A 24897-nucleotide genomic window follows, 5' to 3' on the forward strand; every position below is an offset into this window, starting at 1 on the left:
AAATATGCCTTTATCGTAGAACCAGCAGAGGTGCTCAGGTAAGTGGCTGCCTTTTTACATTGTAGAGTTGTTTTGGTTTGGTTTTTTGGGGAGGGAGTAATATTTTTCTTTCTGAATTTGTAATATGTGGATAAACAGCAGCATTTTCTAGCTCCATGCTCTAACCTGATTCCTTTTGATGATAACATCACTGGCAAACTATTATTATGGTGATAAGCACCCTAGTAATACCACAGACAGATGATAGACAGATATTTCATGAAATAAAAGTCTGCAATTTGTGACTGGGATGGTGGAGTGAAATAATAATAATTAAGATGCTAAATGACCTGGTTATCCTGCTATTTTTGCTAAATACTTGTAGATCAATTTTAACAACTCTATATACTTGTTACAAAATACTATCTGAATACAGAGCATTTTTCACACTTTCCGTGCCCTCCATTTCAGTTCACACCACAGTGCACCGAAACGTGATGCATGACGTGATCTCCAAGTATCCTCCAGACACCCATAACATGAATTGAAACTCAGGTGTCCAAAAGCAAAGCAGACAGCAGAGTGGTAGCCAGTAGGTCCACTGTAATGTTTCCCATCTCCACATATTAATGAAAAATAATTAGAAAACACAACAAATTGGGAGTAATCTCTTTTGCTTGTCTGTTTACTTTACATTACATTGTCTTCAAATAATATTAGGAAATTAAGTCTCCATTATACAACAAAAAAAATCTGACATTTATAAGTGTATTTCTGACTCCATAATATATTAAAACAGTAACATGCCAACACAGGGAAGTCTTCAAGCTCCCCAAAGTTGGCATCTTAATGAGCATTGCAGCTCAGTGCATTTTGATACACCTCACAACATGGCAGCATGCATTGAAAGTGCTTCTGGAAGTTAATGAAAACATACAGGAATGAAAAAGTAAATTTTCCTCTATAGTTTATATGTTTTACTCCCTCCCCTCCCAATGCTGCTTAACAGAAAATATTAATTAAAAAAAATTGAGACTGTGTGATTGATAATAACAGAAAGAAAATTCAGAACAAAGGCTTACAGAAACAACCACTGCACATAGCCATTACAGTACTCGAAATACCATGGAGTATTTCTGGACACCTGTAAAACCTAGGTACAATGGGATGAATTTGTTAGCAGAGAGGCTTCATGATTTAGTGAACTAAGCAAAGGCCTGGTAGTCAAGAACTACTGAGTTCTAATTCTGGGTTTGAGGGTGACTTGCTTTGTAACCTTGGGGAAATAATTACCTCGGTTCCACTCTCCCTATCTGTAAAATGGTGAGGGATAATACTTTCTTACCTTCCTCAGAGAGGTGTTGTGAGGATTAAGTAGATGTTTGTAAAGCACTTTGAAGATGTTAAGTGCTGAGTATAAAATACCAGCTTTGGTATTACAGAAAATACCTTAAAGACAATATTAATGGGTTTGACAAACTGAGAAAGGGAAAATTCAAAGTTAAAGGGGCTTACAGCATTCACCCTAGTTTTCTATTTGAGTGATGTCTGCATGAAATACAGCAAGTGTGCCTCCCACCCCAAAACAAGCAAGCAATTTTAACATGATCTGCTGCAGTAATAACCTCTTTTATTATTAATACTAGCTTTGCATGGAGATGAAGAAAAAGAATCACAGATCTGATTTTCTTGCATCACAAACACATAACTAAATGACCACTCAGGATTTCCAGTATGTGGCAGATTGTATCTCTCAGCGATAAGATTTTTTTTTAAAGCAGATATATGCAAATATTTCTGCTAAGATCTAATTTTTTCTAAACAACAAATGTGTGAATGTCTCAATCTTTCAAGCCAACTTTCCCTCATGACTGACATTGCCTCATCTTTATCATGTTCTAGACACCTCTTCCCCCTTCCCCCACTCTCTTAGAGCAGTATTTACAGAGGACATTGATTCTCTCTCTGCAGATATAATAGTTGTTTCGCTAGAGCTGCTTATAGCAATGTGTGTCACTCAGTAATAAGACATCCAATTATTTTTGGCCCTGTGAAGTATTACCCTTCAACTTGCAATGCCAAAAATTGGGAACTTCATTCCTAAATAAATTATTTTGTATTTGAACTTTTACTTGTAACTGATTCTAACTGGCCACTTCAAACTGCAGCAGTTTAACTGCCAGGAACTGCTGACAAGCTAACATTATCAGTCCTCTAAACAAGAAAATCTGTTTTAACACCAAATACATTTTCATTCCAATATTTCATAGCACCATTAGTTAACTATAAAGAAACAAACTTGTGACAGAGTTTGAAAATAAATGAGAGGGAAAATAATAAAGATATAATAGTAATGGCAGGAGAGATTTTTAAAAGCGATATGAACAATCTTTAACCTTTTATCTATAGATTTCCTGTATGAGACTTTTTCTGAAAGGCAAATAACTCTGCATCGTCCCTGCTAAAATCTCTCAAAATAAAAAGAATTAACTGAAGCTTACCTGTACTGGAATGTCATATTTGTAATTTTTATCTTTATTTCCTCTCCGTGGCGAATTTCTCCAGTCATTTCAAAGAGTTTGTTAGCCATTTTCTCATAAACTTTGGCATTCCTTTTAGTTTGTTTCAGTTCATCAAAAAATTCTTCCCAAACCAGCATTAAACCTCTCATTTCTGCATCAGTCCAGTTTCTGGCCCTTCTGTGTTTCTCAGTCTGAGAAGAAACAATGTAACTGGGAATTTCTGCTGCAGCCATTGCTGATTGACCTAAAAGGGTTTTAAAAGAGGACACTTAATATAGATTGAGTTTTTAGTTTAGGTTTTTGTAGTGCAAGACATGCATATGTGGATAAAGAATTTGAATGACAACAGAACATATGAAACCTTTTTGCAACAGCTTGAAGCTTGAGTGCACAAAATGGGGCCTACATCTGACAGGCAGGAATTTAGTTAAAAGCTTTTAAACAGAGAAACGTCATTTTGATGTCACGTTTCCATAGCAACAGAGCAACTGCATAAGCTACAACAACAAAAACCTTTTAACTGAAAGCCAAAGAATCAGGACAAAGTTGACAGGCCATCAATATTAAAGCTTTTAAACACTTTAGGTTTAACAAAAAAAGATCTATGCAGTCTTTGAGAAGCTACTTTTAAGTTTCTACTTCTTTTTAGCTTTCTCTTACCTTTTAGGCAGACAATCTGCTAGCAGGGGGTCCTGGTTGCCTGAATGAGCTTTTAAGTTGTGCCTTGACAGACTCTCTAGGAGGTTGCAAGGACTGAGGCCATGTACACACACACACACAGCACTTTTTACACAGATTTTTTGTAAAAAGCTTCACACACCTTTATGAAAATATATCTGTATATCTACAAAACAATAAATGCAGCTTTAAAAAGTGCCTGCATTGTTCTTTAGGAAAACACAAAAATAGCTTTTCAGTGTTTATTACTTACACACACGTTTATATATATATATATTATATATAAAGCCACTTTTTTTCCTAAGATGCTTTCCTGCTGCTAAGCACATATTGTAGTCCTGTCAATATGAATTTGCCTTTTGTAAGTATCTATAACTGTATGTGTATTTTGTATTCCAAGTAATTTAGATGCTATTTATGCTATTTTATGCAGCCTGTGTGCTGCCTCAGGACTGTAGCAGAGGCATTTCACTCGCTTTATGGAGAACCTAAAAGGATTATTCATTGAGTTTAAAAAAAAAAGGCTGCAAGATGCTTAGAACTGTAAATAAATTGCTTTGTTATGAAGTAAGCATTTTATGGTAGTTTTCTATGTACAGAGCTAAATTCTGTTCACATTTGCACCAGTGAAACACCATTGATTTCATTGATTCATCATACTAAATTGTATAACACACACTATGGGTCAAATTCTGCCCTTTCTTACACCCATGCAACCCCATAATGTTTATCATAAAAGAGTAAGATGCATGGAATCGATCAATTCTAGCAATATGACTAGCTAATGCACAAGGCATTAATTCGCTACATTCCAAATTAAACAGCATCTTGTATAAAAACACACACCATTGTTTGTTTTCAGTTTCAGCATATAACAGCAATAACGACCTCACTGCAGGGTATTTCCTGGAGATTAATGACAGGCGGGGGTTAATGGCCTGAGGCTCACCCAGCCAGTCCTTAATCCCCAGGAAATGTTCTGTACCTCAATCCTTAATGCTTAAGTATCCTATAAATTGTAAGTCTTTTCATAACCACATTCTTGATCTTAACAGTAGTTTAAAAACTACACAGATTGGTTTGCATCCTGGAAAGGGTGAGGGGAGCCCATAGTGCCCGTAAAAGGCACATGAAATAAAACCTTTAACTCATCACTGCCTGGTCTCCATGTTATGTATTTTATTGTTCACTCCAAATTGCACCAACAAAGGAACTGTGGAATATGTGAAGGGGGGAAAAAAATCAGAATTTCTTTATTTAGCAACTTTTACTCCAAACCCACTGAAAAATCTCCATGTGAGGAAGCCTGTTACCTACCGAGTAACAGGCTTCCTTAACAAAACCTAGCCTCCAAACAACATTACTTTTTAACTGCTAATATGACAGCCTAACAACTATTGCCCTTTTAAAATTTGTAAATAGCACCATATGCTGTCACAAGGATCTTGCATGGTTTATCTCTTGGGTGCCCAGCTGGAGACATCACATGATCAGTAGACAGATGGTGGTCAGAAAAGAATCAACTGGTGACAGGTTCATTTGATTAAATTTATTTTTATATACCCAGCACACCACAATGGGTTGCATGCACATATTAATAAAAACAATACCAAATTCAACTGACCAGTTTTGAAGCCAATGACAGAGGCCTAGCAGGACAAACTTAAGGAAGTAAGAAGATGTCTAAGAAAAAAAGGGTCCTTAAGCTATTGCTAGGATATTGAGTGTCTGATCTGGGACCAAATAATCTTGCATTTATACAGAAACCTCTATCCAAATGGACCCCAAACTGCTTTTCAGACTTTATTAAGCAATTACAGGAATTATTTTGCCTTGACATTCATCCACTAGGGCTCTGAAAATGTTTTGTATTATTTTTATTGCAACCAGTCATGTATTAGACACTCTACATAACAAAGAGAAAGATATGGTCCCTGCTTTGGAGAGTTTATAGTCTAGTTTTAGACAGGACACAACTAGCAAGGGTAACAAACAGGCGGAAGGAGAGGGGATGGAAGGGAACAAGGACAGCAGCAATAACTTCTTTCAGTGATTGTCCACATGTATTCCACTTCTCATCTGCAGGTGTCCCATGTGCATGAGTTTGAATTATTTTAAATAGCAGCATGCTGGGATCACGCCTGTGCTTCAGATGCTCTTGTGCTCCCCCTCCCGCCCCTCCATCCCAGCCCCCCTGTATCTGAGGGCATAAGGGGCAGAGTGGGCCTAACCATCCCTCAGTTACAGGGGGGCTTCTTTCTGTAAGGAAGCCATTCCTATTAATTATGGATATTATAAGTGCCTCTTCTGCTTGGTGAAGCACACATTCCAGATAAGTGCTTGATACGTTGCTCTTTTCATAAGAGGACACAAAAAGCGAGCGAATCTCACCTCAGGCTTTTCCTCCTGGAACACTCCATTTGAGCCTGAGGGAAAAAGACTAGATCATCTATGCTAGTGGTCCGGTAAGCTGCAGATCTACTCCAAGCTCCAAGATTTATTCTTCCTCAGAAATGCTGCACTCTCCTACTCCTGCATCATGAAGAGCAATGAAGACTTCATCTGCCCCATCATTGGAGGAAAGTGGTAGAAAAGAGCCTCTGCAAACACAGGTGTACTTCTCTGCGACCCAGAAAATCAAAGCAGAAATCACATCATGTATCTGTTTCTGCTCAGATTTCTCATCCAATAGGTATTTCACAGGTCCCTCTGATACTTCAGCACCATCTGGTTACCAAATAACCATGGCTGTTCTGAAGAACCTATCTGTGCCTCTATCAGTACCAATTCGTCAGCACTGATACATTCTGCGCTGACATCCAAAGGACCCACTATGTTGATGGCTGTCATTGCGGTACAGATTTTCCTGGAACTAGCCTTATCGATACAAAAGACCTTCATGGTAATGAGCAACTTAACAGTAATCTAATAACTGGAGTCAACCACTGCTTTCCTCAGAGAAATTTCCTTGCTTGGCACCACCTGCAGCCATGGCCTCAGTATACACCGAAGACATTCCAGAGCTCCCTAGAACTCTCCTTCTATTGAAGAAATAGGGTACGTCTTCACTACCCGTCGTATCGGCGGGTAGCAATTGATTTCTCAGGGATCGATATATCGCGTCTCATCTAGACGCGATATATCGATCCCCGAACGTGCTCCTGTCGACTCCGGAACTCCACCAACCCGAACGGCGGTAGCGGAATCGACATGGGGAGCCGCGGACATCAATCCCGTGCCGTGAGGACGGTAGGTAATTCGGTATAAGATACTTCGACTTCAGCTACGTTATTCACGTAGCTGAAGTTGCGTATCTTAGATCGATTTTCCCCTGTAGTGTAGACCAGCCCATACATTCTCTCTTCCTCTATCTCTGAACAGAGTAAGGAAATGTCACCCTCCGACTCACCATACTCCCCTCCCTATGAGCCAGCTTGGTCTGACAAGGAATCCAGAGGCATAAACAAAGACATCAAGAGTCTCAAAATTAACAACTTTAATGTTTTCTCCCTCAATGGCCTGCAGCTCCATATCGCATAGAGTCATAGCCGTTCTGGGCTCCTTGGGGCATGCAATCAAATAGGAAGACTTATTCCATTTGCCCCACCTCTAGAGTCAAATCTCTCTCCCTTCAGATCTACTCAAGAAGGTCAACTAGTGCAATATACTTTACATCAGCAGGAGCAAGACATTGAGAGGAATATCTGCAAGAAACAGAGGATCAGCTCATCCCAATAGCAATATTCTCTTCCGATGAAGCAGTCACCCCATTTGCTTCAACTCAATCAGATGACTACTGTATCTTCCAGGAACTCTTACAGTGAATGCAAATATCCTGAAAATGCTAGTGGAGATAGTGCAGGAAAAGTCATCTATTCCTCCTATTTGTATGCATGTAACATTTTTGTGTTCAAAGTTATGAATATTGGCTGTGTACTTGTTTGATTTCTAAGTAGCCTTAGTAAAGCATTTGGTCAGCTTCTTGAGAAAGGAATATGCAAGTTAAGTGCCCAGTCAAGATGCACTTAATGGACAATGGATCTTGGAAGGCTACAATCCACATAAGAAGTCTACTTGAGAACGTTCAAGGCTGCATGTGAACCATGGCTGCTACCTGTAAGTTCTGAGTCATGCATGGACATGTGACTTGACCATGTGACTCCAAAACTCCATCTTGGAGCTGGACTTTGCATAGGAAAGAGGAGGGGGTCTCCACCCACAAGAGAAGGTGTATTTAAACTCCTGGGAGACTCCTCCATTTGGTCCTCAGCTGGCTAAGGAGATAGCCTCTCCACCCCCAAGGATACCTGAAAGAAACTGGAACAAAGAACAGTAACTACAGGGGGTATGAGTGATTGCTGGACCCAGACTAGAAGGAGACTAGTCTGTAAAAGGAAGCTTACTGGAATTCCTCTGAGGGTGAGGTTTTTATCTGTATTCAGTCTTCTTACTGTATTAGACATAAACTTGCATGTTCTATTTTATTTTGCTTGGTAATTCACTTTGTTCTGTCTGTTACTACTTGGAACCACTTAAATCCTACTTTCTGTATTTAATAAAATAACTTTTTACTTATTAACCCAGAGTATGCATTAATACCTGGGGGGGAGCAAACAGCTGTGCATATCTCTCTATCAGTGTTATAGAGGGTGAATAATTTATGAGTTTACCCTGTATAAGCGTTATACAGGGTAAAACTAATTTATTTGGGGTTTGGACCCCATTGGGAGTTGGGGATCTAAGTGTTAAAGACAGGAACACTTCTTAAGCTGCTTTCAGTTTAAGCCTACAGCTGTTAGGGGACGTGGTTCAGACCTGGGTCTGGGTTTGCATCAGGCTAGCGGGTCTGGCTCAAACCAGGCAGGGCACTGAAGTCCCAAACTGGGAGGGCAGGGAAAGCAGGCGCAGAAGTAGTCTTGGCACATCAGTTGGCAGCCCCAAGGGGGTTTCTGTGAGCCAACCTGTCACAAGCACAACTTACAAATGTAGAATTATGTACAAAAAATAACTGCGTAAATATTGTATTGTGTTATAAATGAAAGCAATATATTTGAAAATGTGGACGACGTCCAAAAATACTTATATAAATAGTATTCTATTATTAACAGCACGATTAATCACACAATTAATTTTTTAGTTGCGCGATTAATCGCGATTAATTTTTTTAATCGCTTGACAGCCCTAATTTTTATTAATGATGGAAATCTACTGACAACACAAACTTGGGAGGCATTCTCAATACAAGGAAGGGTGTAATATTATACAGGAAGAACTGGATGACCTCGAGGACAGGAGTAATACAAATAGTAATAGAAATGGGATGAAATTTAATAGTACCAAAGTGCAAGGTCATGCAAGCTGGGAGCTCATCAGCTGAAAGTGACAGTGGAGACATAGGTGCATTGGTCGATTGCAGAATGACCATGAGCCACCAATGTAATGTGGCTGTAGAAAAGACAAATGCAGTCCTAGGATCTACTAGGTAACGTATTTCCAGTAGAAATAGCGAAGTATTGGTGCCCTTGTACAAGGCACTGGTAGACCTCATTTGGAATACTGTGTACATCCATGTTCAAGAAAGAAGAATTCAGACAGGAACAGATTCAGAGAAGAGCTACTAGGATGATCAGTGGAATGGAGGGACTATTTTACAAGAGGAGATATTTAAAAAGATTGGCATGTTTAGCCTAGCAAAACAAAATCTCAGAGAGAGGATATAATTGCTCTTTATAAATAAATCGGGGAGTAAAAACAGGGGGCAAAGAGCTATTAAAGTTTAAGTACAACGTTGGCACAAAACCAAATGTGTATAAACTGGCCATGAATAAATTTAGGTTGGAAATAGGAAGATGATTTCTAACCACCAGAGGAGTGAGGTTCTGGAACAGCCTCCCAGTAGTTGCTGTGGGGCAAACAAACTAGTTAGTTTTAAGATAGACCTTGATAGATTTTTGAGTGGGATTGTATGATGGGGCAGCCTGCAGCAGTGAGAGGCTTGGCTCAGCAGTCCAGTACATGTCTTACGTTCCTAAAATCTCATGCTTCAGGGTTTCACAGCTCGTCATCTTTAGGGGGTCAGAAGGGAAAGTCCCCCCCCCCCGGTGTATTCTATGGTGGTGTGAGGTTTTTTTCTTTTGTCTCCTTCATCTGAAGCATCAGAGATGGCCGTGGCTGGAGATGGAACATTAGATGGGGTGGGCCATTGCTCTCATGCTCAGGATCTAACCATATTTGGTGTCAGAAAGGAATTTTCCCACAAGTCAGACTGACAAACACTTTGGGTTTTTTGTTTTGTTTTATTTAATAAAAAATGAAATGCTGTTTATGTGCATTTTAATTGAATTTGAATTTCCATGCAAATAGAGCTTGACACACATCACAAGTGAAAAATTAATCGTCATCTAGTAAATAAGAAATGCATCATTCACCATTTATACATAGTAAAATTAAGAATCTGATTAAATGTAAGTTAAAGCATATAATTGCTTAAATAAATGTGTATAGCTATAGTGTAGTCCTCTGATAAGAAGCACCAAGTTTAGTGTAAGGCTATATTTAATTGCAAATATGTTTTGATTGTTTCCAAGTAATAAGAATCTTTCTTTAGGAAAATAATTTAAAAAGTGCAAATGCAAAATACAATTAAAACAGATGATTTCAAATCCAGGTTTCCTGCTTGCTGATTTAAAACCATGATTAAATTAAGTTATTTAAATCTCTTATTTCAATCAATACACCCTGCTGGCAAGGAACCACAAGCTTTGGAGCCTGGGCCCTGGGGCTCCTAGGGCTTTCAGGCTCCTTGCTCCCCATCAGTCTGCCAAATGTGCTGCTGAGCTGGTAGGAAAGCAGGCAGGTTGCTGAGAGAAGGCAGAGTTTCCCTGGAACTTCATTGAAGTTGAACTGTCTTTGTGAAACATTTCAATTTTGTCCAAGTGTCAAATTCTAACCAAAAAAACCCACATTTAATTGGAATTTTTCCAACCAACTCTGGTCTTGCAGTCCAGCTCAGCACAGACATTCCATCTGAGAGAGAAGAATGGAAAAAGATGCAGAGATGGATATCAGAGAAGTGGACAAATGGGGCATCAGGCTACCACCATTGTCTGAACAGAGAGAACAATGCGATGAAAGACTAGATCAGATATGTAAGAAGGGTCAAAATTATACATAGTCTTGAAGTTAGTCTATGGAACTCATTGCCACAAGATATCATTGAGGAGTAGATGTTTATATTAATAATTATTAGATTCAGAATTACATTAGCAAAGCTTTTTAAAAATTTGGAAGGAATACAAATTCCTATGCTTCAGGGCATAACAAATACAGTTAGAAAGAAACATCCCTATGTGCAGGTTATATTCTGGAACTGATTGCTTCAGAAGCATCTAGTGTCAGCCATTGTCAAAGACAGGATTCTGGACTAGATGGACCACTAGCCTCATGTGTTCCTAGGATAATTAAACATGTTGCTATGCAGACAAAGAGCTAGTAGAGGAATCCATAGCACCAGCAATATGGTTATATTAATAGGCTGGGAATATGATTTAGCAGCTGTATTTATTACCTGTATTGGAATATAGGGGCTTTGTGTTAACAAATGAACAAGACATATGAGAGAGAGAGAGAGAGAGAGAACGAGAACTTTCAGTGGAACTGAATTAAACAACAGATGTATTGGGGATTTATGATCAGAGGGGTAGCCGTGTTAGTCTGGATCTGTAAAAGCAGCAAAGAGTCTTGTGGCACCTTATAGACTAACAGACGTTTTGAATCATGAGCTTTCGTGGGTGAATACTCACTTCGTCGGATGCATGTAGTGGAAATTTCCAGGGGCAGGTATATATAAGCAAGCAAGAAGCAGGCTAGAGATAACAAGGTTAGTTCAATCAGGGAGGATGAGACCCTCTTCTAGCAGCTGAGGTGTGAAAAGCAAGAGAGGAGAAACTGGTTCTGTAGTTAGCAAGCCACTCACAATCTTTGTTTAAGCCTGAGCTGATGGTGTCAAATTTGCAGATGAACTGAAGCTCAGCAGTTTCTCTCTGAAGTCTGGTCCTGAAGTTTTTTTGCTGCTGGGGATTTATGGGCACTTGAGCTGGTGGCAAAGCTCAATTCAAGAGCTATAAATCCAGAATGTGACCACTTTTTAGAAATGGTGCAAAATCTTCCTATTTGATGTCTTTTCTACAGTAACTAGAATATTGAAAGCATCAGTTGCACCTCTCTTCCTCCCCACATCTGAAAAACAAATCAAAACACCACATACAAATCTATCCAAAACAAAAGCTTTATATAACTCAAAAAGAGAGTAGAGATGAAGACTCCATGGTTCAAATCCCCACAAGGGACTTCACTATTGATAATCTACTTCACTGTAACAAAATGATGCTCACATGCTATGATGATGGGAGGCAGTACAAAATCTCAAGATAGATAATATGTACTTACCTATCACATTTACAAAATCAAAGCACTCAAAGAATAGTTGAAGACTAAAAAAATCTTGCATTCTTATTATTATTCTTATCAAGTTTTAAAAATGCATATTTCATATGCAGTATAAAATAATGCATATTTCACCACAACACAATAACCTTAACTCTGACCCCAAATAAGTACTATTTCTTCATCAGTAATTCAACATATAAAAAACAACAACACGGCACCTTTCAGGAAGAGAAACAAAAATTATATGTATCAGAGGGGTAGCTGTGTTAGTCTGGATCTGTAAAAGCAGCGAAGAGTCCTGTGGTACCTTATAGACTAACAGATGTATTGGAGCATGAGCTTTCATGGGAGAATACCCACTTCGTCGGATCCGACGAAGTGGGTATTCACCCATGAAAGCTCATGTTCCAATACGTCTGTTAGTCTATAAGGTACCACAGGACTCTTTGCAAAAATTATATGGATAGATTAAGGACAAAGTGACCAGCCTCAATTTCAAGTTACCATAAGTTATATGACATTATTTTCCAGAAACAGCTATAAGTACTCAGCAAAAGAGTCCACTGTTAACTTATCAATATATTTACTGGTATTTTCTATTCAGTTAGATAATGAAAAGAAACTATTTTAATACTAATAGATAAATAAATATTCCTTAAAATAAGCCAGTAGTCTGTATTAGAATTAAGGGTTTTGTGACTTAATATATTTTCCTCTAGTCTCTATAATAATGTTTGCTTCATAAGTGAAGAATGTCAGACTAGTGTCCTTAACTATTTCTTTTAAGTGTTTGCATTTTGTAAATAATGTATTAAGTACACTGTTGTCATAAAACTACTGTTTTTTGTTTTTTGGGGTTTTTTTTTTTTGTGTGTGTTTTTAAATAGTACCTATAGACAAAGCCTTGGTTTATAGAATCATAGAATCTCAGGGTTGGAAGGAACCTCAGGAGGTCATCTAGTCCAACCCCCTGCTCAAAGCAGGACCAAACCCAACTAAATCATCCCAGCCAGGGCTTTGTCAAGCCTGACCTTAAAAACCTCTAAGGAAGGAGATTCCACCACCTCCCTAGGTAACCCATTCCAGTTCTTCACCACCCTACTAGTGAAAAAGTTTTTCCTAATGTCCAACCTAAACCTCCCCCTCTGCAACTTGAGACCATTACTCCTTGTTCTGTCATCTTCTACCACTGAGAACAGTCTAGATCCATCCTCTTTGGAACCCCCTTTCAGGTAGTTGAAAGCAGCTATCAAATCCCCCCATATTCTTCTCTTCTTCAGGCTAAACAATCTCAGTTCCCTCAGCCTCTCCTCATAAGTCATGTGCTCCAGCCCCCTAATCATTTTTGTTGCCCTCCGCTGGACTCTCTCCAATGTATCCACATCCTTCTTGTAGTGTGGGGCCCAAAACTGGACACAGTACTCCAAATGAGGCCTCACCAGTGCTGAATAGAGGGGAATGATCACATCCCTCGATCTGCTGGAAATGCCCCTACTTATACAACCCAAAATGCCATTAGCCTTCTTGGCAACAAGGGCACACTGTTGACTCATATTCAGCTTTTCGTCCACCGTAACCCCTAGGTCCTTTTCTGCAGAACTGCTGCCCAGCCATTCGGTCCCTAGTCTGTAGCAGTGCATGGGATTCTTCCATCCTAAGTGCAGGACTCCATGGAGATTTATTTAGATCTCTCTGCATCCCGACTCGGCGCTCCAGCTGGAGCGTGGCCGAGCTGCGTGGTGCGGCCCCCAACCCAGCTCCCAGTGGGAGTTTGCAGGCCAGCTTAAAACAATTCACGAGTGGGATCCGGCCCACGGGCGATAGTTTGGCCTCCCCTGCTCTAGCTAGACACAGTTACACTAGTTTGAAAGTGCTTATTGTGGTATGGTATATTCTGGTTCAATGAAGCGAAGTAAGCTATGCTGGTATGATGCACCTTCTACCAGTATAACTGTGTCCACACAAGAACTTTCATCAGCATAACAATGTCAGAAAAAAAAATCACACCCCTTAATGAAATAGTTATGCTGATAACACTTTTTAAGTGTAGACCAGACCTAAATCAATGGAAGTTAAGTAAATGCTTAAATTTAAGCATTTACTTAAGTGCTGAGCTGGATAGAGATTGACGTATGTATGTACTTAAAGCATTTTGCTGAATTGAGGCATATATCACCAACCATATACTTTCATTATAAAATTACTTATTTTAGATTAAAGAAAACAACAAGAAAAAAAAAGTAATAAAGTGTCCATAAGAGATCACAGAGGTTCTATAACAGCTTGTAGCAACTATGGGGAAAGACCAGCAGAGTTTCTGGAAATTTAAATATATGGTACACAGAGAACTAAGACATAGTTACATAGACACAATTACCACACTTTCCTGTTTGAATTTGTAGATAAAGAGTCTAGTGTATCTCAGAGTTTCGCTTACTCCTGACAACTGTTTGCAAGCTCTTACAATATGGAACAGTCTTAGGGGTATGTATATATTAGATATATGTTCTTTTCCTGAAAAGTGAGCAATAAATACAATTTCAGTGAAAAGCAACCACTTCCCTAGTTGATGGTTTCCTGAATCGTGGCTCAAGAGGGTTGACCTTGATCCTGATTGCTTACTGATGTAAGTAATACTGCTTACATTTGTATCTTAACTACATTTTAGGACACTAAATATTAGTATATCTAAAGCGCATTTTAACCTGTCAGTATAATGCTAACCAAATAATTCTTCAGAGATATGTTTGACTAAGAATCTATGTGTTCGAATCTAGGAAATTTGAAAAGAAGAATCACTATCACTCAGAAATCTGTATTTGAGAGTTTATACCATGTTTGTGCTCTGCACTGTTTCTCTACTTCAGAGTGTGTAAGAAAAACATCCTTACTAGACAGGAAAGAGAAAAAAAAGAGGTTTTGCACTGCTTTCATGACACTCTTTTGTTCAGTCTTGTTTCTGTAGCAAGAGTAACAGTGCCATTGTGGTCCTTAAAGATTGGTAATTAAACAATAGTTAGAAAAATACTTTAAAGAAGCTTTTAGTCCCCAATCAAACATAACTCATCCTAACCTAATTCAAACAACATTAGGCCAAGAAAAGAGTTTGAAACTTACACATGATTCCAGCTAACCCAGTTTTTAACAGTTTGGGTGGCAAGTATTAGAGCCATGTTGAATAAATGGGTTCTAGCTTGTTTTTGTTCCAGAAGGAGAGTGCTTTTGGCCCAATACCAAAAACCACTGGCCTTGGAGAAACTACAGTGAGAATCACTGGCAGTTTTGTGCCAGAACACCAGTCTTACTCTTCAGAGTGTGCTACTAGCTTGGCAGCCTGCTAAATCCACCGAGCAGCTGTTTGTATCCACATGCTGAGTTCCTGACTCTCTGCCAAAAACCACTATAGAAGCACAACATAGGAAAGTCACAACTCCTTTAACTACAGTGCCTCTTCAGCTGACAGGCATACTCCAGATGAAGACAGCAATCATGGAACCATAGGGTTAGAATGGACCGCAAGGGTCACCTAATCTACCCCCCCTGCCAAGATGCAGGATTTGTTGTGTCTAAGCCATCCAAGACAGATGGCTACCGAGCCTCCTTTTGAAAACCTCCAGTGAAAGAGCTTCCACAACCTCCCAAGGCAGTTTGTTCTATTGTCCTACTGTTCTTACAGTTAGGAAGTTTTCCCTGAGATTTAATCTAAATCTGCTATGCCCTGCTATGTCCTGCCCTCTGTGGCAAAAGAGAACAACTTTTCTCCATCTTTTTTATGGCAGCCTTTCAAGTATCTGAAGACCGCTGTCATATCCCTCCTTAATCTCCTTTTTTTTCCCAGACTGAACATATCCAGTTCCTTCAGCTTTTGCTAATATGGCTTGCATTCCATCCCTTTGATCATCTTTGTCACTCACCTCTGGATCCTTTACAGTTTCTCTACATCCTTTCTGTAAATTGGTACCAAAATTGGACACCGTACTCCAGCTGAGGCCTAACCAGTGCCACATAGAGTGTTACAATCACCTCTTGTGACTTGCATGCTACGCCTCTGTTAATACAACCTACCTAATTTGCCTTTTTTCCAACATCACATTGGTGACTCATGTTGTGGTTGTGATCCCAGATCCTTCTCAGCAGTGCTGCTGCCAACCCAGTTTCCCCCCATTCTATATTTGTGTATTTGTTTTTTCTTCCCTAAGCGTAGCACCTTACATTTGTCTTTGTTAAATTTCATTTTGTTGTCTATAGCCCAGGTCTCCAATTTATCAAGATCCCTCTGAATTTTAGCTCTGTCCTCCAATGTATTGGCAACCCCCCCCCCCCAGCTTTGTGTCACCTGCAAACTTGATCAGTATGCGCTGTATACCTACATTCAGGTAATTAAAGATGTTAAAGAATACCATACCCAGAACAAATTCCTGTGGAACCCCACTTGAGACCTTCCTGCAATCTGACATCATTCCATTAATAGTGACTTTTGTTTGCAGTTTTTTAATCAATTATGAGTCTACTTAATGGTAGTTCTGTCAAGCCCGCATTTCTCCAGCTTACTTATCAGAATGTCATGTGGGACTGTGTCAAAAGCTTTGCTGAACTCCAGGTATATTATGTCCATGCATTCCCCCTATCCATCAAATCAATTACCCTGTCAAAAGGAAATCAAGCTGGTTTGGTTGGTAAATGCATGCTGGCTGTTAGTGATTACCCATTCATCCTCCAGGTATTTGCAAATTGAATGTTTTATACTTTGCTCTAGCTTCCCAGGTATCAAAGCCAGGCTGACTGGTCTATAGTTTCCCAGCTCTTTCTTTAAAAAGGGGGGAAAGATGGGCACTACGTTAGCCCTTCTTCAGTCTTCCGGGACCTATCCTGTCATCCATGAGTTTGCATATACTATTGCCAGTGGCTCCGAGATTTCTTCAGCTAATTCCTTCAGTACCTTGGGGTGAATAGCATCCGGCCCCACTGATTTGAATTAATTCAGATTGGTCAGAAGATCTCTGATGTGTTCTTTATTTATCCCGATCTGCATCCCTTCCCCTTTATTGTCCATGGTAACTTTGCTAGTCGTCCAATTAAATTTTATTTTTTGAGAGAAAACTGAAGCAAAGTTGGTCACCTAAATCACCTGAAAGTGGTAAGGAAGAAGTCTCACTCAGATGCCATCTCAGTGGGGATAGCTAGGGGGATGCTTCTATTCTACAATTTAATCAGCCACAAGTTTAAAAAATTAGAAATTAAAGATATCTGCCAAAAAATCCAAGAGAGAAGCACAAGAGTGCCTCCAGCTCTATTTTGCTGTTCTGCCTAGAGGCTCCCAGGCATCCAGCCTTTTCCTCTTGCAAAATTCTGTTCAGATGTCCAGCTCTGAAGGAGAAATTTATAAGGATGAAAACATTTCATAAAGAATATTTAAGGCACACGATACTTCCATTTTAGTTAATTAAGGAGCAAAATACTTAAATGTAGAGAATGTTCAGGTATCATTGGCTGGTACTGGTCACAAAGTTGTATCAGGAACCCAAATAATTGAAAATATTCCTAATGTATAAAATTAAGCCAGTAATAATTAATATTTATTGCAGTCTGCCCACTCCTAAGACTCTCCAAAAATTAAAAGGGCCAAATTCACCAGTGCCATTCGGACTTCAAATGACTTACCCCAGCAGTACATTTGGCTGGCATGGTTCCATCAAGCTGTTGGCCATGACAGCAGTAATCCCAAAGTGAATTCTGTCATTTCTGAAATGGGCTGCCAAACAACCATTCCAGTCATCTCAAAAAGCCTCAAAATCTTTTATAATGGGAGATATGCATAGCTCCCAAGAACCACTGAAGTGGCAGAATGTGCACTGCAGGTGTTAGTTTGTCCTGAATTTGTTTCCAAAGCCATACTCCAATGGATCCAGGAGCTTTTAGCATTCCTATCAGAGAACTGGATATAAAAAGCTATTCTCCCGAGATCAAAATAGCATGAGTTTCTGGCAGATGCTTTTTCTGTGTCATCCCACAGTATGGCATGCCATACCATGGCCTATGAAGCCCTGTTGCTTAAATCATGGTCTGTCCTTATTAACCTCAGGATTGCTTAAGTGGTCTTTCACTGATTTTTTTTAAAGAGGTTCTTGACAAAATTTTTAGACAATCAGACACCAAGTTGCAACTTCAAGATAAAGCCAAGGCTAGAACCCTCAACATTAACTTAGCATCTCACAAAATGCAAAGGAGAGATAACAAACCTTCCAGAGGTGGGAGAACAGTTTATACAGTTTAAGATATTGTTGACCCTATTAGCTGAAGCAGTTAGCCAGCATTCAGGGCCTTACAGACTATTTCCATTATGAGGAGGAATTAATTATATGGAGTCGGGTATTTCTTTGGTGTATTCCTGTTTATTTACAAAATCCTGTACAAAGTGCACAAAGTCCTGTTTCCTTGAACACAGTAGGAATAAACAGCAAGAGACAGTTTCATTGCTCACAGGTCTAAATCTGTCTTTCCAGTCAGCACTCTGCCCAAAAGAAGCTCTCTCTCTCTTGGCTTCTGAGGGCCATGCTAGCAGTGCTTCTCTGGATGTCTCTGACCGCCTCTAGCTGCTTTTTCTTCTAGCTTTCTACTTCTGACACCCAGACACACACGTACATAGCTGCAATCCAATCAGTCTCCAGACTGCATGGTTCAGCTTCTATTCCAGCTTTGACATGCTGGTCCATGATTTGGTCGGTAGCTCTATCACTAAACAAAAGGGCACTTAATTGCTCCCTCATTTAGGGTGAATGAAAGGTGGATAGCACACCTATCAGCTTAAATGAGGTCTGCGGTTGATCAAAGACACACCTACTAGCAGTTACTAACATCCTCCCCAAAGCTACCTTCTATCTGCCCCTCCACCAGCGTACACTAACCTCTCAAAAACTTCCCTCCTCAGCACCAATCAGTTCCATCTTGTATATTGGCATTATCAGCTGGCAAACTGGCAGATAACTGACCACCCTTGGCATCTTCTGAGAAGCAGGGCAGCTTCTACTTTGAAATGCTTATTTCTAGTCACCACATAGGGACCAGGATGTTCATACTCTCTTTTTCTTTCCAGACCACATGGAAGGAGAGCCATGGGCAGTGTCTCTGCTTCTGATGGGACCACCAACAAACACTCTTCCAAAGTTATTCCACTTCTCTATCCACGTGAGAGGCAGAGAAGGGATTCTTCTTGCCCTATCTCAGGTTAGAGGTTGCTGCCAAAAGCATAAGGGTATGTCTACACAGCAGCTGGGAGTGAGTCTCCCAGCCTGGATAGACTGATTTGCTTTAGTGGGGCATCAGCTAGTGCATGTTGCAGCTCGTGCTGGAGCTTGGGCAGGTGTGAAAGCCTGAGCTCTGGCAGGGACTCTGAAATTAATATTTATCTTTCTGGCATTATTCATTCAATCTAAATGTTCACTATTCCTATGTAGAGATTGCAAAGGCATGTGTCACCATGGCAGGTATGTGTATGTGAGAAAGGACTGCATACACTATCCTTGCCAAAAAGATGGAAATATATAATTCAGATCATTGCAATTTGGTTATCAAGTAAGATTCAGAAGATGTGCACCACCTTATCAGATCAGGGAAATGGTTTCAGTGGTGGGAACAGTCAAGGATTCTGCCTCTGGAAGATAATAGAATTTATTTACAAATAGATAAATTGAGACACGGGCTTTGGGAAGAATTTTCAAAAGAGCCCACTAATTCTGGTACCTTAGTTTTGGATTGTCCAAACTGAGATGCCGAATTACTGATTTTCAGAGGTACTGAGCTTCCACAACTCTAACTGAAGTCAGTGGGTGCTATGAGTGCTATGAAAATTTTGCTCCAAGTGACTTGTCCAAAGTGAATCACTGGCAGACATGAATAGAGCTCAGGAATTCCACTTGTCAGTCGCATTACTAAACACTCAACATTGTTTTCTACAGAACCACGTGGAACTCCCGAGGGGCCCCATGTTCATAAACAAATCTCAGACTGCTCAGAAGATTTTCATATTTAAAATACCCATAGTGATAGCATAGCCAGGAATATTCTTAAAGAAAATACAAAGGAAAACACTAAATCTGACTGCAGAGACTCAAGACAAGTAGCTTACAAACAAAAACACACCACACTTAAAATGATGTGTTCTAACTTATAAAAGTGGCCAGTTTTATTTACTGTGCAGAATGAAAGCAATAGTGTGTTACCCAAGAGGGGCAGTCTATGTAACTGTTTAAAACAGCCTGAGTTAACTTTAGTTCCTGTTTTGTTATGGAACTCAGAAGAGTTCTGCATCATATTCTGATAACCTTCAAGACTGTCCAACTAATCAGTAAATGTCTCCTGCCAGGATCTCATTAGCAACATAAGAGAAAGTGTTCATCTCTTCTGACATACTCCAAGCTTCAGCTGGTGATGATTGTTTATACACTAGGACCATATTGTGTCTGTTCAGTCTTAGCTCCATTCTCTGTTGTAACATGCCACAAAGGGTATGTCTACACTGCAGTTAACCTGCAGCTGGCCTGTGTCAGCTGACTCAGGCTCATGGGGGTCAGGTTGAGGGGCTATAAAAGTGCAGTATAGAAATCCGGACTCAGAGTGGAGTTCGGGCTCTGGGACCCTCCCCGCTTGTGGAATGCCAGAGCCCGGGCTCCAGTCTGAGCCGGTTATCTACACTGCAGCTATAGCCTCACAACCCAAGCCCTGCAAGTCAGCTACATGGGGTAACTGCAGGTGTTTAATTACAGTGTATGCATACCCAAAGACTGAGGCCTCAGTAGTGGATCAAGATGTGCCAATCTAAGCTATGGCATCCTAAAGTTCTGTTTTTCTCAGTTTATTTAACATTCCCCTTCTCTGCATACAACAACTCACATCAACTGGCTGGGAGGATTAAACCAAGCCCAACTCATAGCTTTTAAGTAAAAAAAAGAAAAAAAAATCTTCATCAGGAGTGAAGTAATGGAAACTAACCTAATCACCAACAAGCCCATTTGAGGGGTATGTTTTTGTCAATACACCAGAAAGAGCTACTTCAGTGAAGTACTGACCTGGCAGGGCCATTGAATATATGTCAAACCGTTGCTGTAGCTAACGCAACTGTTTTAAGTGATCACTGACTAGTGCACAGGTACCACAGCACACTGAGTCACCAAGTCTAGGACTGAAACTTCTATAACACCTCAAGACAGTCTTCAGTCAATTTTCTAAGACCTAGTGCAGTAATGAGAACAGTTCAGTCTATTAAATCACTTTTATACAGTGATTGCTAAGTTACCGGGAACATTTCTGTAAAACACACAATATCCGCTAGGGATAGAAGCCAACCCTGTCGTCCATGCTAGAAACACACACAAATTGTTGGGTTGGAGGTTTGTCCTTGAACAATCTCTTCTCTCTGTAGCAATGAGTTGGCATACGCAATCCAGTTAAAATTTGTTTTGTGGTGGTGGAAGAAGAAGAAATATTCTCCTCTGAAAAACTACACTCATGAACATTTGTACATTACGGATATAGGTCACATTAAAGTTGGTTTAAGCCATCATCAATTATTAATCATTTTTTAAAAAGTATATAACAGCCAAGACGACTCCATATATTGATTATGTATAAAATCTCTCACACACACACACTGAGCATGTATTTGAATAGGGTAAGAACAATTAATTTTTTTCAGTATGAAAAAAATTATCATTGCTGTACCAAGTAAGCTAAAGCCAAAATGATATTTGCTGTACCAAGTAAACTAAAGCTCTCTTATACATAAATAGGATGGTGCCCACAATGATTGCCATTGTTACAATGTGGTTCCATTTTTAGCCCAGGCAGGACCTTAATCATGTTCACAAGCTATACTAAAGCTTTTAACAGTCCAGAGCTTTAGCACAGGTCATCAACACGATTAAGTTACAGTCTACACTACACAATGGAACAATATGATAAACAAATCAGAGGACAGTGTTATACCTGGTTTCAGTAACATGACTCTACTTAATAATAGGAATTGTCATAGTTGATCAAACTAGTGGTCCATCTATTTCAGTATCTTATCACTGACTGTGACCACTACCAGATGCTTCAGAGAAAAGTGAAAGAAAACCTGAAATGGGCAATTATGGTATAACCTCCCTCTTCTTACTAAGCCCATCAGAAGGCTATCTTAGTTCCTGAAGCATAAAGGTTTATATCCCTTCTAAACTATTGGGATTTTTTGCTAATTTTAAATATCCTAAGTAATGTAACTTTGGTTATTCTCATTATTCATGTATTTGTAGACAAGCTTCTGTGGGTTCATCTACATTAGCCCTTTTTCTTTAAGATGTCCCACTTTTGCCAACACACATGAAGCAGCTCCACCAGGGGGATCACCAGTTTAGATAGAGATCCATTTTAAATGCCTTGCTATATAACCTTGCTTAGAGCAAGTTTGCACCTGACACTGTGCTTAAAATGCTAGCACCTTGTCAATGCTAGCACTTCCACCACTGGAGTTCTTCAAGATGTATGGTCCCTATTTGTATTCCAAACACGGATGCACATGTGCACCACATGCCAGAGCTAGAAGTTTTCAGCAGCAGTGTCCGTTGACCTGCATGCAAGTCGTACATTGCCTTGTGCTCCAGGTGAGTTTATAAGAGGCTGTGTGGGGCGACGCACCCTCAGTTACCCTCTTGTCACTTAATAGGGCTGTCCACAGCAGAGAAGATGGTGAACGGGTATTGGAATAGAAATAGGGACCATACATCTTGAAGAACCTCCAGTTACTGGTAAGTAACTTCTTCGAGAGGTGATCCATATATGTAGTCCAAAGTCAGGTGAGTACCAAGCAGTGATCAGCTCAGATTTATATGAGGATGCCAGAATGCCACAGCCCACAGTCATGTCTTCAGCTGCCCCTCAGTCAATGGTGGTGAAAAAGTGTACAAAGCGCCAGGTCGCCACTCAGCAGATGTCATACCAGGGGACGTCCGCCAGGTAGGCAGAAGTTGTTGCTTTCATCTTCATGGAGTGGGCCGTAATTCTGAGGGGCAGTGTGGCATTGGACTGTGCATAGAACTCCGTGATGCAGGTAGAAATCTACTTGGATATGCGCTGGGAGGAGAGGGCCAGGCCCTTCCTCAATGGCTATGAAGAGGTGTGGAAAGTGCAGGTCATGTCTAGGTAGAACGTGAGTGTGTGGTAGATGTCCATGGAATGCAGGGTCCTGTCTGTGGGAATGGCATGCGGTTTAGGGTGGAAGATGGGGAGATGGATGGATTGGTTGAGGTGAAACTCCAAGACTACTGTTGGAAGAAACTTAGGGCAAAGGCATAACGAGACTTTGTCTTTATGGATTACAGAATGGGGGGGGTCAGCCATCATGGCCGCCAATTTGCTGACCTGGCAGGTGGAAGTGATGATCACAGGAAGATGAACTTTGTGGATAAGTGAGAGAGAGAGAGAGAGCGCACATGGCCAGGGGCATCAAGGGAGGTCTGGTGGGGGCAGAAAGCACAAGATTTAGGTCCTAAGAAAGGGTACGCTTAAGAACCAGTGGGAAGCTCTTTGTCGGCTTTTCAGAAATCGGGTGCTCGTAAGGTGAGTAAACATCAATTGTCCGTCCATCGGCAGGAGGAAGGCACTAAGAGCTGCCAGGTGGACACAGACTGAGCTAAGGACGAGGCCTGAGGTCTTAAGTTCTAAGAGGTAGTCCAGGATGATGGGGACAGAGATGTCCTTTAGGGGGAGACAGCAGCATTGTGCCCAGAAGTGAAGCACTTCCAGTACACTGCGTAGCATGCCCACGAGGAAGCTTGTCTGCTGTGCATAAGTATGTGCCACACTGGTGTCAAACAGGCATTGTCTATGTGTGATCCCCATCCAAAAACCAGGCCATCAGTCTAAGTGGGCCTCTACTGGGATCATCAGACTCTGCTCTGGTCCTGAGTGAGGAGCTCTGTCAGATCAGGGAGATGGATTGGGGGGTGGGCGGAGAGTATGAGTAGATGTGGAACTGTCAGGGCCAGAACGGGAATACTAGGAGGATTGTGGCCCAGTTGCAGCGGATCTTGCACAGAATTTGGGGCGGGGGGGAGAAAGGGAATGGGGAAAAGGTGTATAGGAGACTGCCTTGCCATGGAATGAGAAGAGCATTGCCCTGGGAATCTTGGCCTCTGGCAGTCCTGGAGCAGTAGAGGGGGAAGTTACAGTTTTCGCAATTGTCAAAATGGTCCCAGCGAGGGGTGCCCCAAGCATGGCAGATGGAGCGGAGTGGGGGGTCATGGAGCTCCCACTTGTGATTGAGGTACCAGGTCTGGCTAAGTATGTCTGCCAGGGAGTTCTGCCCCCCTGGGAGGTATGCCACATGGAGTATGACATTGTGGCATAGCCACCAGTTCCAGAGGCAGATGGATTCTGTGCAAAGTGACTGGGACCTGATGCCTCCCTGTCTGTTTATGTATGCCACTGCAGTGATATTGTCTGAGAGAAGCTGAATGTGTAGGTTGTGGACAAGAGGCAAGAATGCACGGCAGGCTAACTGGACTGCCCGCAGCTCTAGGATGTTGATATGCATGGATGCTTTGCAATGAGTCCAATCCCCTTGTGAAGCATGGCCATCTAGGTGGGCACCGCAACAAACAAGGGAGGCGTCCATGGTAAAGGTGACTGTGGGGATGGGAGTGGCGAATAGGGTGCCTCGCAGCATCTTGGCAGGATTGGTCCACCAGGTGAGGGAGGTGCGGACCAGCCTCAGGACAGTCTGGTCAGTGTCCAGGTGGTTGATGTGGAGCTTGCAAACTAACAGGAGCCACAGTTGTAGACAGCACATGTGCAGGCAGGCATGCAGCATTATGGGTGCAGGCCACCATGTGGTCAAAGCAGAGACAGCGAAGCAGTGTGGTGTGGGGGTTGCGGTGTAGGGTCACTAAGAGGGCCATCAGGGTGGTGAAATAATCTGCTAGGAGGAAGGCTTGAGCTGTGCCCTGATGAAATGGATTCTGTGTGTCAGGACAAGCATAGATTTCTCTTCGTTTACACAGATACCTTCAGAGGCAATGAGTGAATAGAGAATGAGGATGGCTGATGTTTTGGTAAGGGTTGGCGCCACCATGAGCCAGTCATCTAAGTAAGGGAACACAGAGTACCCTAGTCATCGTAGTTGGGCTGCGACAACCACAAAGACCTTGGTGAAGACGCTTGGGGCCATGATGATGCCAGAGGGGAGAACTCTGAACTGGTAGTGGTTGTCACCCACATGGAAGCGAAGAAACTTGTG

The 24897-nt window shown here is 41.0% G+C and overlaps 1 protein-coding gene across 3 annotated transcripts in view; it reads right to left on the bottom strand.

Moving 5' to 3' along the window:
* MSANTD1 (Myb/SANT DNA binding domain containing 1) overlaps positions 1-24897 on the bottom strand; it is a 70713-nt gene that overhangs the window by 31287 nt on the left and 14529 nt on the right. For 2 of the 3 annotated variants that reach the window (XM_039540917.1, XM_039540918.1), the window contains one exon: positions 2481-2745. In XM_039540917.1, the coding sequence (XP_039396851.1) occupies positions 2481-2734 (254 nt within the window). In that variant the 5' untranslated portion in view covers positions 2735-2745. Of the gene's footprint in view, positions 1-2480; positions 2746-2862; positions 2907-24897 lie in introns of those variants that run through there. The other variant, XM_039540916.1, reaches the window with a different exon arrangement.

The sequence above is a fragment of the Mauremys reevesii genome, linkage group 5, assembly GCF_016161935.1.
Source record: "Mauremys reevesii isolate NIE-2019 linkage group 5, ASM1616193v1, whole genome shotgun sequence".
In the NCBI taxonomy this organism is placed as follows: Eukaryota; Metazoa; Chordata; order Testudines; family Geoemydidae; genus Mauremys; species Mauremys reevesii.